The sequence below is a fragment of the Solanum tuberosum genome, unplaced genomic scaffold (genome assembly GCF_000226075.1).
Source record: "Solanum tuberosum cultivar DM 1-3 516 R44 unplaced genomic scaffold, SolTub_3.0 scf00128, whole genome shotgun sequence".
NCBI classification, from domain to species: domain Eukaryota; kingdom Viridiplantae; phylum Streptophyta; class Magnoliopsida; order Solanales; family Solanaceae; genus Solanum; species Solanum tuberosum.
Genome location: NW_006239053.1, coordinates 181,633 through 198,848, shown reverse-complemented (window position 1 = coordinate 198,848; position 17,216 = coordinate 181,633). Strand labels below are relative to the sequence as shown.

The 17,216-nt window shown below is 34.4% G+C and overlaps 1 protein-coding gene across 1 annotated transcript; it reads right to left on the bottom strand.

Annotated features, from left to right (window-relative positions):
* Positions 1-2,626: 2,626 nt before the first annotated feature.
* LOC102583749 (uncharacterized protein DDB_G0290685-like) lies at positions 2,627-4,387 on the bottom strand. The gene is made up of 5 exons (XM_006350844.2): positions 4,298-4,387; positions 3,990-4,027; positions 3,823-3,925; positions 3,679-3,734; positions 2,627-3,578 (listed from the first exon to the last, which is right to left on the bottom strand). The coding sequence occupies exons 1-5, from the start codon at positions 4,385-4,387 to the stop codon at positions 2,627-2,629; spliced, it is 1,239 nt and encodes a 412-aa protein (XP_006350906.2).
* Positions 4,388-17,216: the final 12,829 nt, after the last annotated feature.

The window sequence follows — 17,216 nt, the reverse complement described above, 5'->3', positions numbered from 1 at the left end:
CAGCTGTGATTCGGAGACGAGGGCGAGCACTTGGCGTTTTGGGGTTTGTTCTGTCTCCTTCTTTTGTTTTAGCTAGTCTTGTTGCCTTTGAGACACGCTCTGTTGTGGTCCACTTTTGGGACTTGTACTCTTTATTAGATAGCTCTGTACTAGTGACTTCCAGGTTCTGGGAGGGACTTCTGTATATATTTATTTTGGGTTGCTTCCGCCTTGTTATCCTTGTTTAGATTATTGTTTTCGCTAGTTTCTGCCCTTTTGCTCATTGCTTGATGTTCTGGGTTACGGGTTGGCTTACCTACTGGTAGGGTATAGTAGGTGCCATCATAACTCGAGAAATCGGGTCGTGACAGGCTGTCATGCGCAATTAGCAAGTGGTTTAGCAGGATCGGTTCATGCCTAAGTTTTAACATTAGGTGTTAGTTGTGCCCTTTGAATTTGGGGCGTGACAAAAAATTAGGTTGATATGTAGTTCAAATTGACTCATGAGTAATTTTGTCATAATAAAGAAAAAATAAATTTATTAGGTACTAAAAAGTACAAAATAAACAAATAAAGCAATTAAAACTTAATAAAAATTGAGTTGATAGGATTATGACCAATTTTAAGCCGCTCAAATTCAATTTAATCCGCTCTAGAGGCAATGATCCATGCTTACAATGGAAAAGGGAGCTTCTTGTTTGATTGGGAAGATTCTTAAATTTAAACATACACCAAAAAGTCCAAATGGCTAGCTTCTTAATTATGTGATGATCATAGAATATCTAGTTCTCTCTAGCTCTTATTTTTTTCATGCTTGTTAATTAGTAGAGGTTTGTTGCCTCATTAGGATTGACAAGGTAAGGTCTAGGCCCCCTTGCTTGTACTTATTTCTATTGAGGATTTTTATTTTAATAAAAAAACTGCTAGACACTCTGTCTAGTGGTATAAATTAAAAAAAATTAACATATGAGAGTGACTGCTTTAAATATTATTTTAAATACATTTAAAATGAAGTCTTGATAAATGCATATTACTGCAAATCTAAATTTAATAAAATTATTTAGATTGATTAAGTGACTTTCTAAGATAGTTTAAATGGTAGATTATAGTGAATTGCTTGAATACTTGACACATGACTAGAATATACAGAATGGTAGATCTAAAAAGTAAGTGTTCAGTCTCCAAAATGAATTGATATTAATATGTACTCTAATCCCAAACCAAAAAAGAAAACAGAATTTTATAAATCGTAGTAAGCTGGTTCTGCAGCTATGGATGTCTGCATTTTCATCAATACTTGATTCAGTGCACGAAACGTCAGTGCCCTCAATCAGCAATTGTTGAAAAAAACAATTTTATTAAGTACTAAATATTATAAAATAAACAAATAGAGCAATTAAAACTTAGTAAGCATTGAATTGATAGGGTTATGACCAATTTTAAGTCGCTCAAATTCAATTTAATCCGCTCCAGAGGCATTGATCCATGCTTACTATGGAAAGTGTTGGCTGATCTTGTCCAAATGGCTAGCTTCTTAATTCAGAAAATGTTCAAGGAAAAGGTGTTTTACGTACCCTTAATTTTGCGATTTAAAGTTGAAATGTTCTCGTTATAAAAGTGGCTCATATATACCCAAATCATTAAATAAATGACCTGGATATATCCTTTTGGTCTAATGAAAGGTGAAAATTTAATTTTAAATCTTATTTTATTATTAAAAAATTTCATGTAGAGGTAATTTGAGCTTTTTCACACGTGAATCTTTCTAACTTCTTTGATTCAACGGTCATTTTCTTGTAAAATTTATCATAGATGCTCCAAAAAAAATTGTACAAATACAAATGAGAGAAAAAAAACAAGAAACTCAAATAATGATAAGATATAGCATGTGCCTAGCAAATTATCTTTGCCTCGTATTTTATTTTTAATATTATTTATTCGAAACAACCTCTCTACATCATCACTCATAGGTAAATGTAAGGGTATGTGTATACACTATTTCCCTAGACCCCACCGTATAGGACTACACTGGCTATTATGTTGTGAAGTAAATAGTACTGAACTTACATCCAAGACAAATATTCCCTCAAAAAGATTTAGTGCATTGGTTATGGGTTCGTGGAAATTCAATTGTTCTAATTCATATTTTGTATTTGTCTAAAAAATTCATAAAATCAGTACATATTAGGAACTAAGTGATAAATTAGTGTTTTCGAAAATGATCATAGTTAATAACAAGGGTAAATTAGGATTTAAATATAAATTATCTCATAGTGACAAGTATGTCTTAAAAACGTTTTTTCCTCTTGCTTATTCCAGCTATTTTCTCTTGAAAGTTTCAACAGAATCCAAGTTGAGATGAGCTCTGTTTTGATCTTAACTAATGCAGATGTTTGCATTAAATCAAATACTGTCAAGCAAAGTCTAAGGAAATATCAGTAATCCATTAGTACTTTTAACCTATGTTGCTCGACTCTTCAAAAATGCCAACGGGTGCGTGTCGGATTCGCCAAAAGTAGTGTATTTTGGAAGAATCTGAGACGGGTGCGGCATCAAAAGTGAAGAGTCCGCGCAACTAAGCTTTTAACCAGTTGATTATACTCAAAAATGCTTGACAGATGACTTGTATCGAGAAATTTAAACCAAACTAAGCAGCATATAGAGCTTGATCAACATTTTGCTCATTAGCGCCTCCATCTTGATCAACATTTTGCTCATTAGCGCCTCCATCTTGAACAACATTTTGCTCATTAGTGCCTCCATCTTGATCAACATTTTGCTCATTAGCGCCTCCATCTTGAACAACATTTTGCTCATTAGTGCCTCCATCTTGATCAACATTTTGCTCATTAGCGCCTCCATCTTGAACAACATTTTGCTCATTAGTGCCTCCATCTTGATCAACATTTTGCTCATTAGCGCCTCCATCTTGAACAACATTTTGCTCATTAGTGCCTCCATCTTGATCAACATTTTGCTCATTAGCGCCTCCACCTTGATCAACATTTTTCTCATTAGCGCCTCCACCTTGATCAACATTTTTCTCATTAGCGCCTCCACCTTGATCAACATTTTTCTCATTAGCGCCTCCACCTTGATCAACATTTTTCTCATTAGCGCCTCCACCTTGATCAACATTTTTCTCATTAGCGCCTCCACCTTGATCAACATTTTTCTCATTAGCGCCTCCACCTTGATCAACATTTTTCTCATTAGCGCCTCCACCTTGATCAACATTTTTCTCATTAGCGCCTCCACCTTGATCAACATTTTTCTCATTAGCGCCTCCACCTTGATCAACATTTTTCTCATTAGCGCCTCCACCTTGATCAACATTTTTCTCATTAGCGCCTCCACCTTGATCAACATTTTTCTCATTAGCGCCTCCACCTTGATCAACATTTTTCTCATTAGCGCCTCCACCTTGATCAACATTTTGCTCATTCGCGCCTTCACCTTGATCAACATTTTGCGCATTAGCACCTCCACCTTGATCAACATTTTGCTCATTAGCGCCTCCACCTTGATCAACATTTTGCTCATTATCGCGTCTTTTTTGATCATGCAACGTTACATCATCAAAGAAACTAACCTCCTTCCTGCCACAAAATACTCATTTGAATTAACACCTTACAAGTCATACCACATATAATCATGTGCAGACAGTCTCAATCTGCAAATTCGTAATTAGAAACTTACAATGTCAGATAGAATCCTCCTACTCTACAACTCATAGACGGTTGGGAGGCTGCAATCTGGAGAAATCATAAATTCTGTAATTTAAGAGGGAAAAAAAAGAGCAACAAAATCGTCTTGTTATCATGAAACTCAATGTTATCTTACAAGTTTCCATCCGAGCAGTTTTTTACAGTTAGCACAGTAAGCCTTGGCTAGGGTCATGCCATCTTTAATATATTGCTCGTTCTGTGCTTCTTTAACATTATACCTGCATATATGGCTCATTAGGCAATAAATAAAATCTCAAGATGTTGAAATTGCACGAGACTTACACTTCAGTAAAATACCCTGCATTCGCTAAATCATCTACCTGCAATGTTTATAACACAAGAAAATAAGTTGATTCTGAGCTTAGTCAAGAAATATAACAAGTAGTGCTGAATTCATGATACAACTAGCTGCAGAAATTAAGGGATTGAATCGTACATATTGTCATCAAAAGACACCACATACTGACCAAATAGAACAATAAGTTGGTTCTATTTGTTTTTTTCTTTATAAGCGAATAGAACAATTCAGAAGAAATTAATTGAAAATTTGGAGTATCAAATAACCACAAATCGATAGCAAGAAATCATACAGTAGAAATCCTTACAGTATCATCGTAATCATGAACGAGTGCAACTTTAGTTCCGCAGTTATAACAGTAGACGTGATCATGCGGAGACATGTTTCACCTATTACAGAAAAAAGAAGAAAATGTAAGAGAAATATAAAAGCTAAAAAATTAATGGAAAGAAGAGACTAACTTCTCACCAGGGAGAAAAGAGTTGGTAGATCAATGAGAATCCAATAAAACAAAAAATGGGTGAAAATTATAACAGAAAAATCAGTTCTTGATTGTTGAATACTACTAATTGAGAAGAGCTCTGTTTTGAAATGGGTGGGAATTATAACAGAAAAATCAGTTCTTGATTGTTGAATACTACTAATTGAGAAGAGCTCTGTTTTGAAATGGGTGGGAATTATAACAGAAAAATCAGTTCTTGATTGTTGAATACTACTAATTGAGAAGAGCTCTGTTTTGAAATGGGTGGGAATTATAACAGAAAAATCAGTTCTTGATTGTTGAATACTACTAATTGAGAAGAGCTCTGTTTTGAAATGGGTGGGAATTATAACAGAAAAATCAGTTCTTGATTGTTGAATACTACTAATTGAGAAGAGCTCTGTTTTGAAATGGCTTCACCAGCTCTGTTTTATAATCGCTCTGAAAAGAGTTGGTTGATCAGTGAGAATCTACTAATTGAGAAGAGCTCTGTTTTGAAATGGCTTCACCAGCTCTGTTTTATAATCGCTCTGAAAAGAGTTGGTTGATCAGTGAGAATCTACTAATTGAGAAGAGCTCTGTTTTGAAATGGCTTCACCAGCTCTGTTTTATAATCGCTCTGAAAAGAGTTGGTTGATCAGTGAGAATCTACTAATTGAGAAGAGCTCTGTTTTGAAATGGCTTCACCAGCTCTGTTTTATAATCGCTCTGAAAAGAGTTGGTTGATCAGTTGAATACTACTAATTGAGAAGAGCTCTGTTTTGAAATCGCTCTGTAATTGAACAAATTTTCTTGTGTGAATTTCAATGGTTAAAACTAAAAACTTATCAGAGTATTAATGCGGAATGATAGATTGCCTGACATATTATTTAATTATGATTAGTTAATATATATGTATATATTTATTATATTAAATTTTCTCTCTTGGCATAAGTTCAGTAATAGATCCCAAGGCACAAGTTATGCATTAGTATTAATTTCTCTCTAGGCACAAGTTTTCGGATTTGTGTAATATAATTTATATAATGTAATTTCTCTTACGTCTACTTGCAGTCCCTACTGTGGCCCTTAGGCGGTCGCTGCCTTCTACTTGCAGTCCCTACTGTGGTCTCCAACTAATTTGTTTATTTGTTATTATATTATACTTACTCTGCCACATTTTATGTATTTTTATTTGGTCGAATATTTACGTAAAATATAGAATAAAATTTAATTTTATAATTTTAAATATAATATATCATTTCTATCAGATAATGTTATTAAAGACAAAATATGAATATTAAAACTAAAAATTGATTTTAACATAGAAATGTGATATTTTTATTTTAAAGTTAATTTAAAAGGCACTGTATCTATTCCCTAGTGTGTAGGACATATAGTTAGGTAAGGTTAACCATCATAGTTTTCATTTTTGTGAGGATTGAACACTTGAGTAGTTTGTGTGAATAATCAATTGTTTTGTAGATTTCAGTGGAATTATTTACATGAGACTGAGAGGAGTAGTCATGTAATGTACATAAAAGTCTCAAGAAGCATCACCCAAAATGGAAACTTGTCAATTAGATCTAATTAAACAGTAGTATCATGTAGTTTGTAACTTCACCAAGAATTATAGCATTTGTATAAGCAGAATATCAGCGTCTGCATTTTCATCATTATTATCTATTCCATCAGTCAGTTGATCTATTTCTTCCTTCGTTTCATTGGCGGGCCTCCATCTTGATCATTAGGACCCTGGTCACTAGCGCCTCCATCTTGATCAGCATTTTGCTCATTAGCGCATCCATCTTGATCAGCAATTTGCTCATTAGCGCCCACATCTTGATAATCGTGTTCATTAGGAACCTGTTGATAAATATATATAATAGATTGTTCTATCTGCTCATAAATCAACTCCAGGGTGATGGTAAAAGCCATTAGATAAAAACCTGTTCATTAGGACCTCCATCTTGATCATTAGCACATCCATCGTGATCATTAGGACCTCCATCTTGATCATTAGCATCTCCATCTTGATCATTAGGACCTCCATCTTTATCATTAGGACCTCCATCTTGAGCATTTGCGCCTCCAACATGAGCATTTACGCCTCCAACTTGAGCATTAGGCCCTCCAACTTGAGCATTAGCGCCTCCAACTTGATTAAGGCCCCGTCGATATGCACTTCCTAAGATATAACTTCGCAACGTTACACGATTCCTGAACATAATCACGGCACTGCCACAAAAAACTCATTTGAATCAACACCTTACAAGTCATCATATATATGTGTGTAAAGACGGTCTCAATTTGCAAATTTGTAATTAGAAACTTACATTTTCATAAAGAATCTTCCTTCTTTGAAATAGTCTGTCTGTTTGGAAGCTGCAATCTGAAGAAATCATCATAGATTTTGTATTTTAGTAAAAATAGAGGAGCAACCTGTTATCATGAAAATGAAATGCTCTTTAATATTACTAGTATCTTACAAGTTTCCACCCGATTAGCGAATTACATTGGAGACAGTAAGTTTCGGCTGTGGTTAGGTTATTTCCATCTTCAAGTAGACGAAATATAGGCTGGTCTACTACAACAACATCTTTCCTGGATATAATACACACAACTCAGAAAAAAGCTTAGGCAAATCACATCACAAGATTTCCGAATTTCCAAGAATTACAGTGTTTTAAAGTACCCTCCATAACGTAGGTCCTGCAGCTGGGCAAGAAAAGTTGTTCTGTTCTTAGTACAAACAGAATCTTCTTTATGAGAAATTAGTTCCTAAACTATTTGACAGAATCCTTACCTTAGGAACGTAATCCTCCGTACGTGCAATTGGAGCTTCACAATTTTTGCAATAGAAGAAATTACGATTACCGATAACTTGTCCATCAGCTATTAATTCTCGTTGCATTGTATCAACTTTGTGGATCAATCAACCTGTTGCAGAACTAATTTTCTTCAACAAAGACAAAATGAAAGATGAATCATCAATGGAAAGACTAACTGATTATGAATGTAACAAACAAGAACAGAGCTGCTGGAAAATGAATTTAATGGGACTTTCTTGATTCAAGAACCAATTCCTGATAGAAAAAATCAATGGAAAAAAGGAGTAACTTCTCACCAGATAACAAATGTAATTAGAAATGCAGAAGACTGAATTTTATGGGATTCTTGAAGGTTTATATAGAAAATTCAGTTGTTGATTCTTGAATGCAAGTTGTGAACGATAATATTATTTTTTTCATTTTATTTGCACTCACATAAAATTGTATTCAGAGTAAAGACACCATTATGTACGTTTTTTTAGAAAATTATCCTTCTATAGTGGTCATACTTACAAATATTGTATAATAATAATGTTTTATAAAAAATATATTATGTATAAAAATAAAATATTTTGTCATGTTTGTTCATACATCAAAAAAAATTATTTTTTTGTGTCTCATTTTTTTTAATCGAGAAATGCCCGAGGATAAGTAGAGCAACGCTTAAAACTTTTACCCTCTCCACGAAAATACAATGATTTTGTCTACGGTGGAGTCAAAACCTTGATTTATGCTTAACTCATGTACCACTAACTTGATTTTGATTGCAAAACTAATCCTAAGTCAAAGGTCGACAAATTAAACTCAATGTCACTATTCTTGAACAACTATGAGTTGAGCCTTCTTTTTGCATTGTTATCTATATGAAAATAATGGTCATTTCGGATTCAATTATCAACTGTCCGTATCATAAATAGGATTGACTATTGATTCAGAAGGAACTGAATTTACATCTCTTTTCTATTCAATAATTCTTATTTAAACACCCCTTTTAAGACCCCGAAAACATTCCCTTTTTTAGGAACTAGGACCCACACTAGCATTGGATTTAGAAAAATGTCTGCAATTGAATCAGCCAATTATGACTTGCTTTGTAATCTCAAATCAGAAGTACATCACACAATTATGAATTACAGTAGTATTTTGTAAAGTACGAACTCTATTCAGAAATTGTGTATCTTTCTAAATTTTGTTCAGCATGAGTAGGTTATCAATGTCCGTACTTTCATCAATTTTATCTATTCTATCAGACAGTTGATCTACATATTCATTCAATTCATTGGCGCGCCTCCATCTTCATCATCATTTTGTTCATTAACGGCCCCATCTTGATCATTAGCACCTCCATTTTGACCAGCATTAGCGCCGTCATTTTGATCAGCATTAGCACCTACATCTTGATCATTAGGACCCTGTTGATTAGCACCTCCAACGAGGTCCTCATTATGCTGAAGCAACGTTGCATCATTATAGTAAATAAGCTTGTTCCTGCCGCCAAATACTCATTTGTATCAACACTTTACAAGTCATACCACATATGTACAGTCTCAATCTGCCAATTTGTAATTAGAGCTTACAATTTCATCACGAAATATCCGACTTTATAATTTCTGAACGGTTTGAGGACTGCAATCTGGAGAAATCATAGATTCTTCTGTATTGAACATGCAACACACATTGCTTAGTGTCTAGACTCTAGATATATAAAATTGGATAGTAAAGCAAGTGAGGATCAGTATACCAAGACAGAGCACAATTAGGTCTGTCATAGGCAACTTTTCACTATGGGATAATCAAGCATATCAAGTAGAAGACAATTTATTAAGAAAAATGTTTGCATTTCATCATTAAATAGTTCATATGTCTGCCTTTAGATCAACTATTATCTATATTGTATGATCAACCAGTTGATCAACATTTTCATTTAGTTTGTCGGTGCCTCAATCTCCATCGTTATCATGATCATCTGCCCCTCCACCTTGATCATGATGGTGCCCATTAGCACCTCCATCGTTATCATGATCATGTTCATCTGCCTCTCCACCTTGATCATGATCGTGCTCATTAGCACCTCCATCATCTTCTTCATCTTGATCGTGCTCATTAGCACCTCCATCATCTTCTTCATCTTGATCGTGCTCATTAGCACCTCCATCATCTTCTTCATCTTGATCGTGCTCATTAGCACCTCCATCATCTTCTTCATCTTGATCGTGCTCATTAGCACCTCCATCATCTTCTTCATCTTGATCGTGCTCATTAGCACCTCCATCATCTTCTTCATCTTGATCGTGCTCATTAGCACCTCCATCATCTTCTTGATCATGATCGTGCTCATTAGCACCTCCATCATCCTCTTCATACTCTTCATCTTCTTCATCTTCATCAATATACATCAGCTTATTATTACAATCAACGAGTTCGAGCCTGCCACACACACAAAAATATCATATTGATACCTTACATATTATATTGCATTTGGCCTAATGGTAAGAAACTCACGCGTTCATCAAAAAATTTCCTTCTCTAAAATGCAGAGTCTGGTTGCTATAAGGGACTACAATCTGAATAATAGATAAATATTTGTTAAAACGAACTGCAAATAAATAATAAATTCAGCACGTACGTAATATTAATTAGCAACTTACAAGTTTCATCCCAAGCAGCATTCCACATTTGACGCAGTAAGTATCAGCTACGGTATTTCCATTTACTTGTCTATGGTATTTCTCTTCATCCACTTGCACATTATACCTGCATTTACAAACAGAATAATGTTTAGGCAAAAAACAAATTCGAAGTTGCTAAATGAAATCATGATACGTACATTTTATGAAAGACCACTGTCAACTCATAGTCTATCTGCAAAATAACAAGGCAAAAGTAACAATTTCATGACACAAATCGCAAGCAATTTCATCAAAATGTATACTTTCTATTGAAAAACGATATATTGTAAACGCAAGAAAGACGCTGAGAGAGTAATAATTTATACGCTATCAATGAAATCGTTGGCTAATCCAACTCCGGTTTTGCATATTATACAATGGACGACATCCTCTTTCGGGTATTCATCCAAATCGACAAGATACAGAAATCCCATTGTATCAACTGTTACAGGACAAAAAACACATAACAAATGAAAAAGAATCAAATTGGAATGATGTAACAGAGATGGTTGATAATGAGAATTCAAAAAAAAAAACACTAGCGGCGAACCAGATAAAGAATGTAACAGTTTACTTCTGAATAAATAATAAATAATTGATATAGAAAAATCAGTTCAGGAATGAATCGAGTTGAGAAGAGTTATATGGGTTTTATAAGGGGTGAATGAAGTGTTTTTCCGAAAAGACACCAAGAGAGAAAGGTTGCAATTTGAATAGCAACGGTCGTGACTTTTTCGATAAGTTGCGACTTTTTTGATGAGTTGTGATTTTTCTGATGGGTCGTGACTCTTTCAATGAGTCGTGACTTTTTCGAGAGATCGTGACTTCTAAGGTTCAGCTATAAATTAAAAAAATTCTCTTATTTTTCTGTATCTAATATCTAAGTTTTTGAACATATTTCTTACAAATGAATAAATATTGAGTCGTTGTCTGATTTACTACTTACTGACTTTAATTTCTGTTTTCGAGTAGTACAAAAAGTTATATCTTGTTGAAAGTTAGAAGGGAAAGTTGAAATTGCTTCACGAATCCATAGAAAAAAAATCTTATTTTACGAAGGTTGTGAAATTTGCCCCTTCACCAATGCACGACTTTTTGCGTTTTGCATTCGTATTCGTTTGTAGTTTAATTAATTTAAATTTGTATTAAAAAAATTAATTAGGAACATAAAATGTTTTTTTTTATCAAAAATAATGCTAACAAATTGTGATCTCTTATTAAGGACGATGGATACATTTACCACCACCAAAAACTTTAATATATAATACAATCTGAGGAAATATTTTGATGATAGTAATACACTTTCATCGAATGTGAAAAATGATAAATTATGTAGCATGTAAAGAACGATAGTATTAACTCAGATTTAAGAGTAAAATTTTATCATGAATTTAGATATAAAATGTTGAATTATTTTTATTATATTTGAAAATTATGTTAAAAAAATTATAATTTGTAATAATTGAAAATTTGAAATATTTTAAAATCATAGAAGAAAAATCATGATAAAAGAACTAGTTTAACTCTCGAAATTTGAAACATAACACATAAATTAGGACGAAGGGACTAGTAAAACAGTTCGTGATAGAAATCTACACTACTCATTTTAATTAACATCCCTAGATCTTACAATCAACGGCTCATATTCAATTTTCGCCTCTCACATGGATCGACACTACCATCCGTCGATGACCAAGTAAATCCCCAAATAATAAGCGGCTACGATTTGTGCCCCGCCACATTTCAAACCAGCCCAATAAATATAAATACCCACCACCCAAAAGAGTTCACTTCACCCAAATTCAAAACCCTAGAAACTTCTTCTTCATCAAATTTCTCTGTGAAAATGTCTGGTCGTGGAAAGGGAGGCAAGGGATTGGGAAAGGGAGGAGCCAAGAGGCACAGGAAGGTTCTTAGAGATAACATCCAAGGTATCACTAAGCCAGCTATTCGCAGGCTTGCTCGTAGGGGTGGTGTGAAGCGTATCTCTGGTCTCATCTATGAGGAGACTCGTGGAGTGTTGAAGATCTTTTTGGAGAATGTGATTCGTGATTCTGTCACCTACACTGAGCACGCCAGGAGGAAGACTGTTACTGCTATGGATGTTGTCTATGCTTTGAAGAGACAGGGAAGGACTCTCTATGGATTTGGCGGTTAGATTGGGGGTTGTATGTTGGTGCTATGGTGGTAGTAAATGTAGGTTTTAGTTTACAATTGCGTATAAGTCTGTGTTGGATCTCTGTAGTGTTGTTCTTATGCTCTAGATCTTGTAATTTCTCATTACATTATCAATGAACAGAGTTAGGTTTTGAGTACATTGATCGTCTTCCTGCTGTTGATTTATTTTTATTAATTTGTTGCTCTCAATGAATTATCATATGTGCAATTCTTCAGATCTTAAAAGAGAAACGAGGATATGAGTATGAGATCTAAAAGTAGTCAACTGTTTATATCAGAAATAAAACACTTGACATACTAGTTATTTGAATAGACGCTCTCTACAACATTTGATACAGTAAGTATTGGCTAGATTTTGTACTTGATGATATCCCTTGTCCTCTGCTACTTCAACATTAAACCTGCATATATAACACATATATAAAGGTCTGTAACATATGTGTTTACGCCTCGAAACTGCATAAAAAAAGTTAAAGCTTGTTGTAAAACCCAATTTCCAAACATGAGACTTACACATTATTAAAGATGTATGTATGATTTGATATCTGCAAAATATACAAGACAAGAAAGTGAGCATAGTAAGTTGTTCTGTGCTCAAGAATATAACAGAGTGCTGAATTCATGATACAAATAGCTGTCAAAATTAAGGATCGAATCTTACATGTCCTCTTTGTGAAATGAATAGCAATTTTATCAAAAGAGACAATTCAGATCAGTTAAAGAACAACTACTCATTTGTGCCTCCTTGTTCATCATTAGGAACCTGTTCATTAGCACCTTCATCTTGATTATTAGGATCAATCTGGCTTCTGCCACAAATTACTCATTATTAGAACATCTTACAAGTCACACCACATATGTGTAGAGTCTTAATCTAAAAATTTGTAGTTAGAAACTTACAATCTTATAATGAATACTCCTTCTCTAATAAACATGCTAGGTTTGACGATTGCAATCTGGAGAAATCATAAATTCTGTAAGAAAAAAATTAAAAAACTCCTCTAATAAACATGCTAGGTTTGACGATTGCAATCTGGAGAAATCATAAATTCTGTAAGAAAAAAATTTAAAAAGAAGAACAAAATCGTTCTTTGGTACTTACAACTTTCCACCCTAGCAGGTTTCCACATTTAATACAGTAAGTGTCGGCTACGATTCTGCCATCTTCTTCTACTTGATGATATCGCTTGTCCTCTGGTACTTCAACATTAAACCTGCATATATAAAGGTTTATAACATATGTGTATATGCCTCAAGACTGCAGAAAAAAGTTTAAGCTCGTCTGTAAAACCCAATTTCCAAACATGAGACTTACACATTATGAAAGACCCATGATAGAATCTGCAAAATGTACAAGACAAGAAAATTAGCATAGTAAGTTTCTTTGCTTAGTCAAGAATATAACAGAGGGCTGAATGAATGATACAAATAGCTGTCAAAATTGAGGATTGAATCTTACATGTCCTCTTTATGAAGTGAATTGTGCAATTTTATCAAAAGAGACAATTCGGAACAGATGAGACCAATTAAGAAGAAATTAATACATTTACTTTGGAGTATCAAAGAAAATGTCTGTAGCCCACAGATGACAGAACCATTTGGTGTGTTGATAATAAATTGCAAGAAATAATGATGCAGTGAGAGTGGGAATTCATACAGAAGTAGCATGGAGATCCCCGATGAATCCAACTCGAGTTCCGCAGATACAACAATTGATGCAATCATCATCAGGGATTTCATCGTAGTGAAGTATAAAGGGCCTTCCCATTGTTGAATGAAGAACCAACTCCTAATAGATATGTTACAGAAACAAATATCACAGGTGAATTGCTGAACTATGAATGGAAAAAAGACAAACTGATTATGAATGTAAAGAGAACAGAGATGATGGAAAATGAGAATTCAAGAAAGTAAAAAAATGGCTGGTGGTTAATACTTTTGAAAAATTAGTTCTTGATTCTTGAATGAATCAAGTTGAGAAGAGTTAGTATATCTTTACTTTTTCTTCTTTTTTTTCTTTTACTTATGACAAGTACAGGTCTTCTCATAAGTGATTCTATTGATCTAATTTCAGCAACGGAAAAGGGTTATATTCACCTCTCTATTATAAAAAAAAATAAGCTTTGTTTGCCCTCCATCATACTTTTTCAACAAAATATACCCCTATAGTTGTATTTTAGAGTTATATTTACCCTTCACCCGTTAAAACTTGTTTCAACTTTAAAAAGTCCTGTATATCTTGTGTTCTTGTTATAGAAATGGTCCTCTCCTCTTGTTGAGGATTCACTTCTTGAGAAATCAAGTTTCTACTTCCTCTTCTCCTTAGTTTAACACTAATGTATTTCAATTGGATCTACAAAATGAAACGTTTAATCCAGACCAAGAACAGGATATGTATTAGCTCTTAAACCTTTCGGCAGCAAGTGTTTTTAGACCAAGTGTTTAAAGATTTCAGAAGGTCACACATTTGCAATACATTAGGCAATTGAACCGCAGAAAGCAGAAACCCAAATAGCATATGCTACTAGTCATTATCAAAACAGTTTTCCCATCCTTAGAGAAAGGGGAGAAAACAGAAGCCGAGATGCCTAATAGCATACAGACTGTCAGAGCTCGAAAGCAGTAAATATGCTCCAAATATTGCAGATTTAGAGATTTCAAATGAAACAGATACCAAGCCTTGCATATTACTACAAAATGACCATATTGCTTTTACCCTTTCTAAAACATTTGCCACATGCTGAACCCTTAGATGCAGAAAGCAATTGAATTGAACAAAAAGTGGATTGTGTTATCTGCTCATAACTTCAGGATAAGAGTAAAAGCTATTGAATCCACAATTCTCAGCATGTCTGTTAAAATCTAACTTCACCACATATTCGCATCAAGAAATAAGCAGCATTTAGAGAACAGTAGTATCAATGCTCAAACAGGTAAAAAGTTCAATGTCAATTGCTTTGTTCCAACCTGAAGTATTAATATGATCCCAAAATCAAAAAGAGAAAAAGAAATATCACACAATTATACATTAGCATTGTGTAAAGTATGAACTCTATTTCAGAAAGTGTGTATCTTTCTGTATTTTGATCAGCATGGGTAGGCTATCAATGTCTGCATATTCATCAATATGGTCTATTCCATCTTGGTCTAAGTCTTCTTGGTCTCACTATCCCGGCTCGATGTTGACCACGATTCTGTTCATTAGCGACTCCGTTTTGAACAGCATTAGCACCTCCATTAGGAGCCTGTTCATTAGCGACTCCGTTTTGAACAGCATTAGCACCTCCATTAGGAGCCTGTTCATTAGCGACTCCGTTTTGAACAGCATTAGCACCTCCATTAGGAGCCTGTTCATTAGCGACTCCGTTTTGAACAGCATTAGCACCTCCATTAGGAGCCTGTTCATTAGCGACTCCGTTTTGAACAGCATTAGCACCTCCATTAGGAGCCTGTTCATTAGCGACTCCGTTTTGAACAGCATTAGCACCTCCATTAGGAGCCTGTTCATTAGCGACTCCGTTTTGAACAGCATTAGCACCTCCATTAGGAGCCTGTTCATTAGCGACTCCGTTTTGAACAGCATTAGCACCTCCATTAGGAGCCTGTTCATTAGCGACTCCGTTTTGAACAGCATTAGCACCTCCATTAGGAGCCTGTTCATTAGCGACTCCGTTTTGAACAGCATTAGCACCTCCATTAGGAGCCTGTTCATTAGCGACTCCGTTTTGAACAGCATTAGCACCTCCATTAGGAGCCTGTTCATTAGCGACTCCGTTTTGAACAGCATTAGCACCTCCATTAGGAGCCTGTTCATTAGCGACTCCAAAGACAGCATCACGCAACGTTTCACCACTCTGGTATATAAGCAGCTCCCTGCCACAAAATATTCATTTGAATTAACACCTTACAAGTCATACTACAGTCTCAATTTGCAAATTTGTAATTAGAAACTTACAATTTCATAAAGTATCTTCCTACTACAAAATACTCCGACTGTTGGATAGTCCTAACCTGAAAAAATCAGAAATTCTTTATTTTAAGAAATATAGAGCAACCAAATCAAATGCTTTTTAATATTAGTATCTTACAAGTCGCCAGCCGAACCACATTTGACATTGGACACAGTAAATATTGAGTAGGGTATTTCCATCACGTCGTTCTAGATGACCTTGGTGATTAATTGGTGCACTATAATGAAACCTACATATAATACACAAACCTCAGAAAAAAGCTTAGGCAAATCATAATTTCATAAAATACCCAATTTTCAAAATCATGAGACTTACAATCTATTAATGTACCCTCCATACACTAAGTCATCCGCCTGCAATGTGTACAAGACAAGAACATGAACATAATGAGTCAAGAATTAAGGGTTGATGCAGAGAGAATCCTTACATTAGGAATGAAATCCTCGATGAATGCAACTCGAGTTTCGCAGAAATAGCAAAGGATGCAATCATTCATGCTGATTAGATGATCGGAACTCCAAAACGGGACATTGTGGATTACAAAACAAATTTTCTTCAACCAAAGAACAAAGTGGAAGAGAATTATATGAACTGCTGAAAGAATCAATGGAGAAAAAAAAAAAAGACCGGTAGAAAATGAGAATTCAAGAAAGGAGAAAAATGTAAATATAGAAAAGCCACTTCTTGATTCTTGAATCCAAATTCACTGTTAATTCAGAAAGGAGGGAAATCCAACTAAATTTTATTTTTACTTATATCTTCAAATACGCATGCACAAAAAATAAAAATAAATAATGTCAGCTGATAGCTAGAAATAAAAGCAAGTTACTTATAATGTACTTCTTCCATTTTTCTTTTAGATGTCATGTTGCGTTTTTTAAGGGTGTGTTTGGTATGATGGAAAATGTTTTCCTGAAAAATAAGTAGATTTTTGACTTATTTTCACATGTTAGGTTGGTGAGTAGAAAATATTTTCCGAAAAAGATATTTTAGTGTCTGATTTATGAATGAAAATTATTTTTGAGAAAATATCTCTTTCTTTTTTACTAGAGAGTAGTAAATAATTTTGCATTGAAATTGAAACAAACTTAATTTAGTTTGG

What these genes read in the sequence shown, in the direction of transcription:
- LOC102583749 (XM_006350844.2), bottom strand. Translation starts at nt 4,387, where the DNA reads ATGTCTCCGCATGATCACGTCTACTGTTATAACTGCGGAACTAAAGTT. An exon ending in GCAGGGTATTTTACTGAAGT is followed by an intron (nt 3,926 to 3,989) that starts GTAAGTCTCGTG and finishes CCATATATGCAG; the next exon opens with GTATAATGTTAAAGAAGCAC. An exon ending in GGAGGATTCTATCTGACATT is followed by an intron (nt 3,579 to 3,678) that starts GTAAGTTTCTAA and finishes ATTTTGTGGCAG; the next exon opens with GAAGGAGGTTAGTTTCTTTG.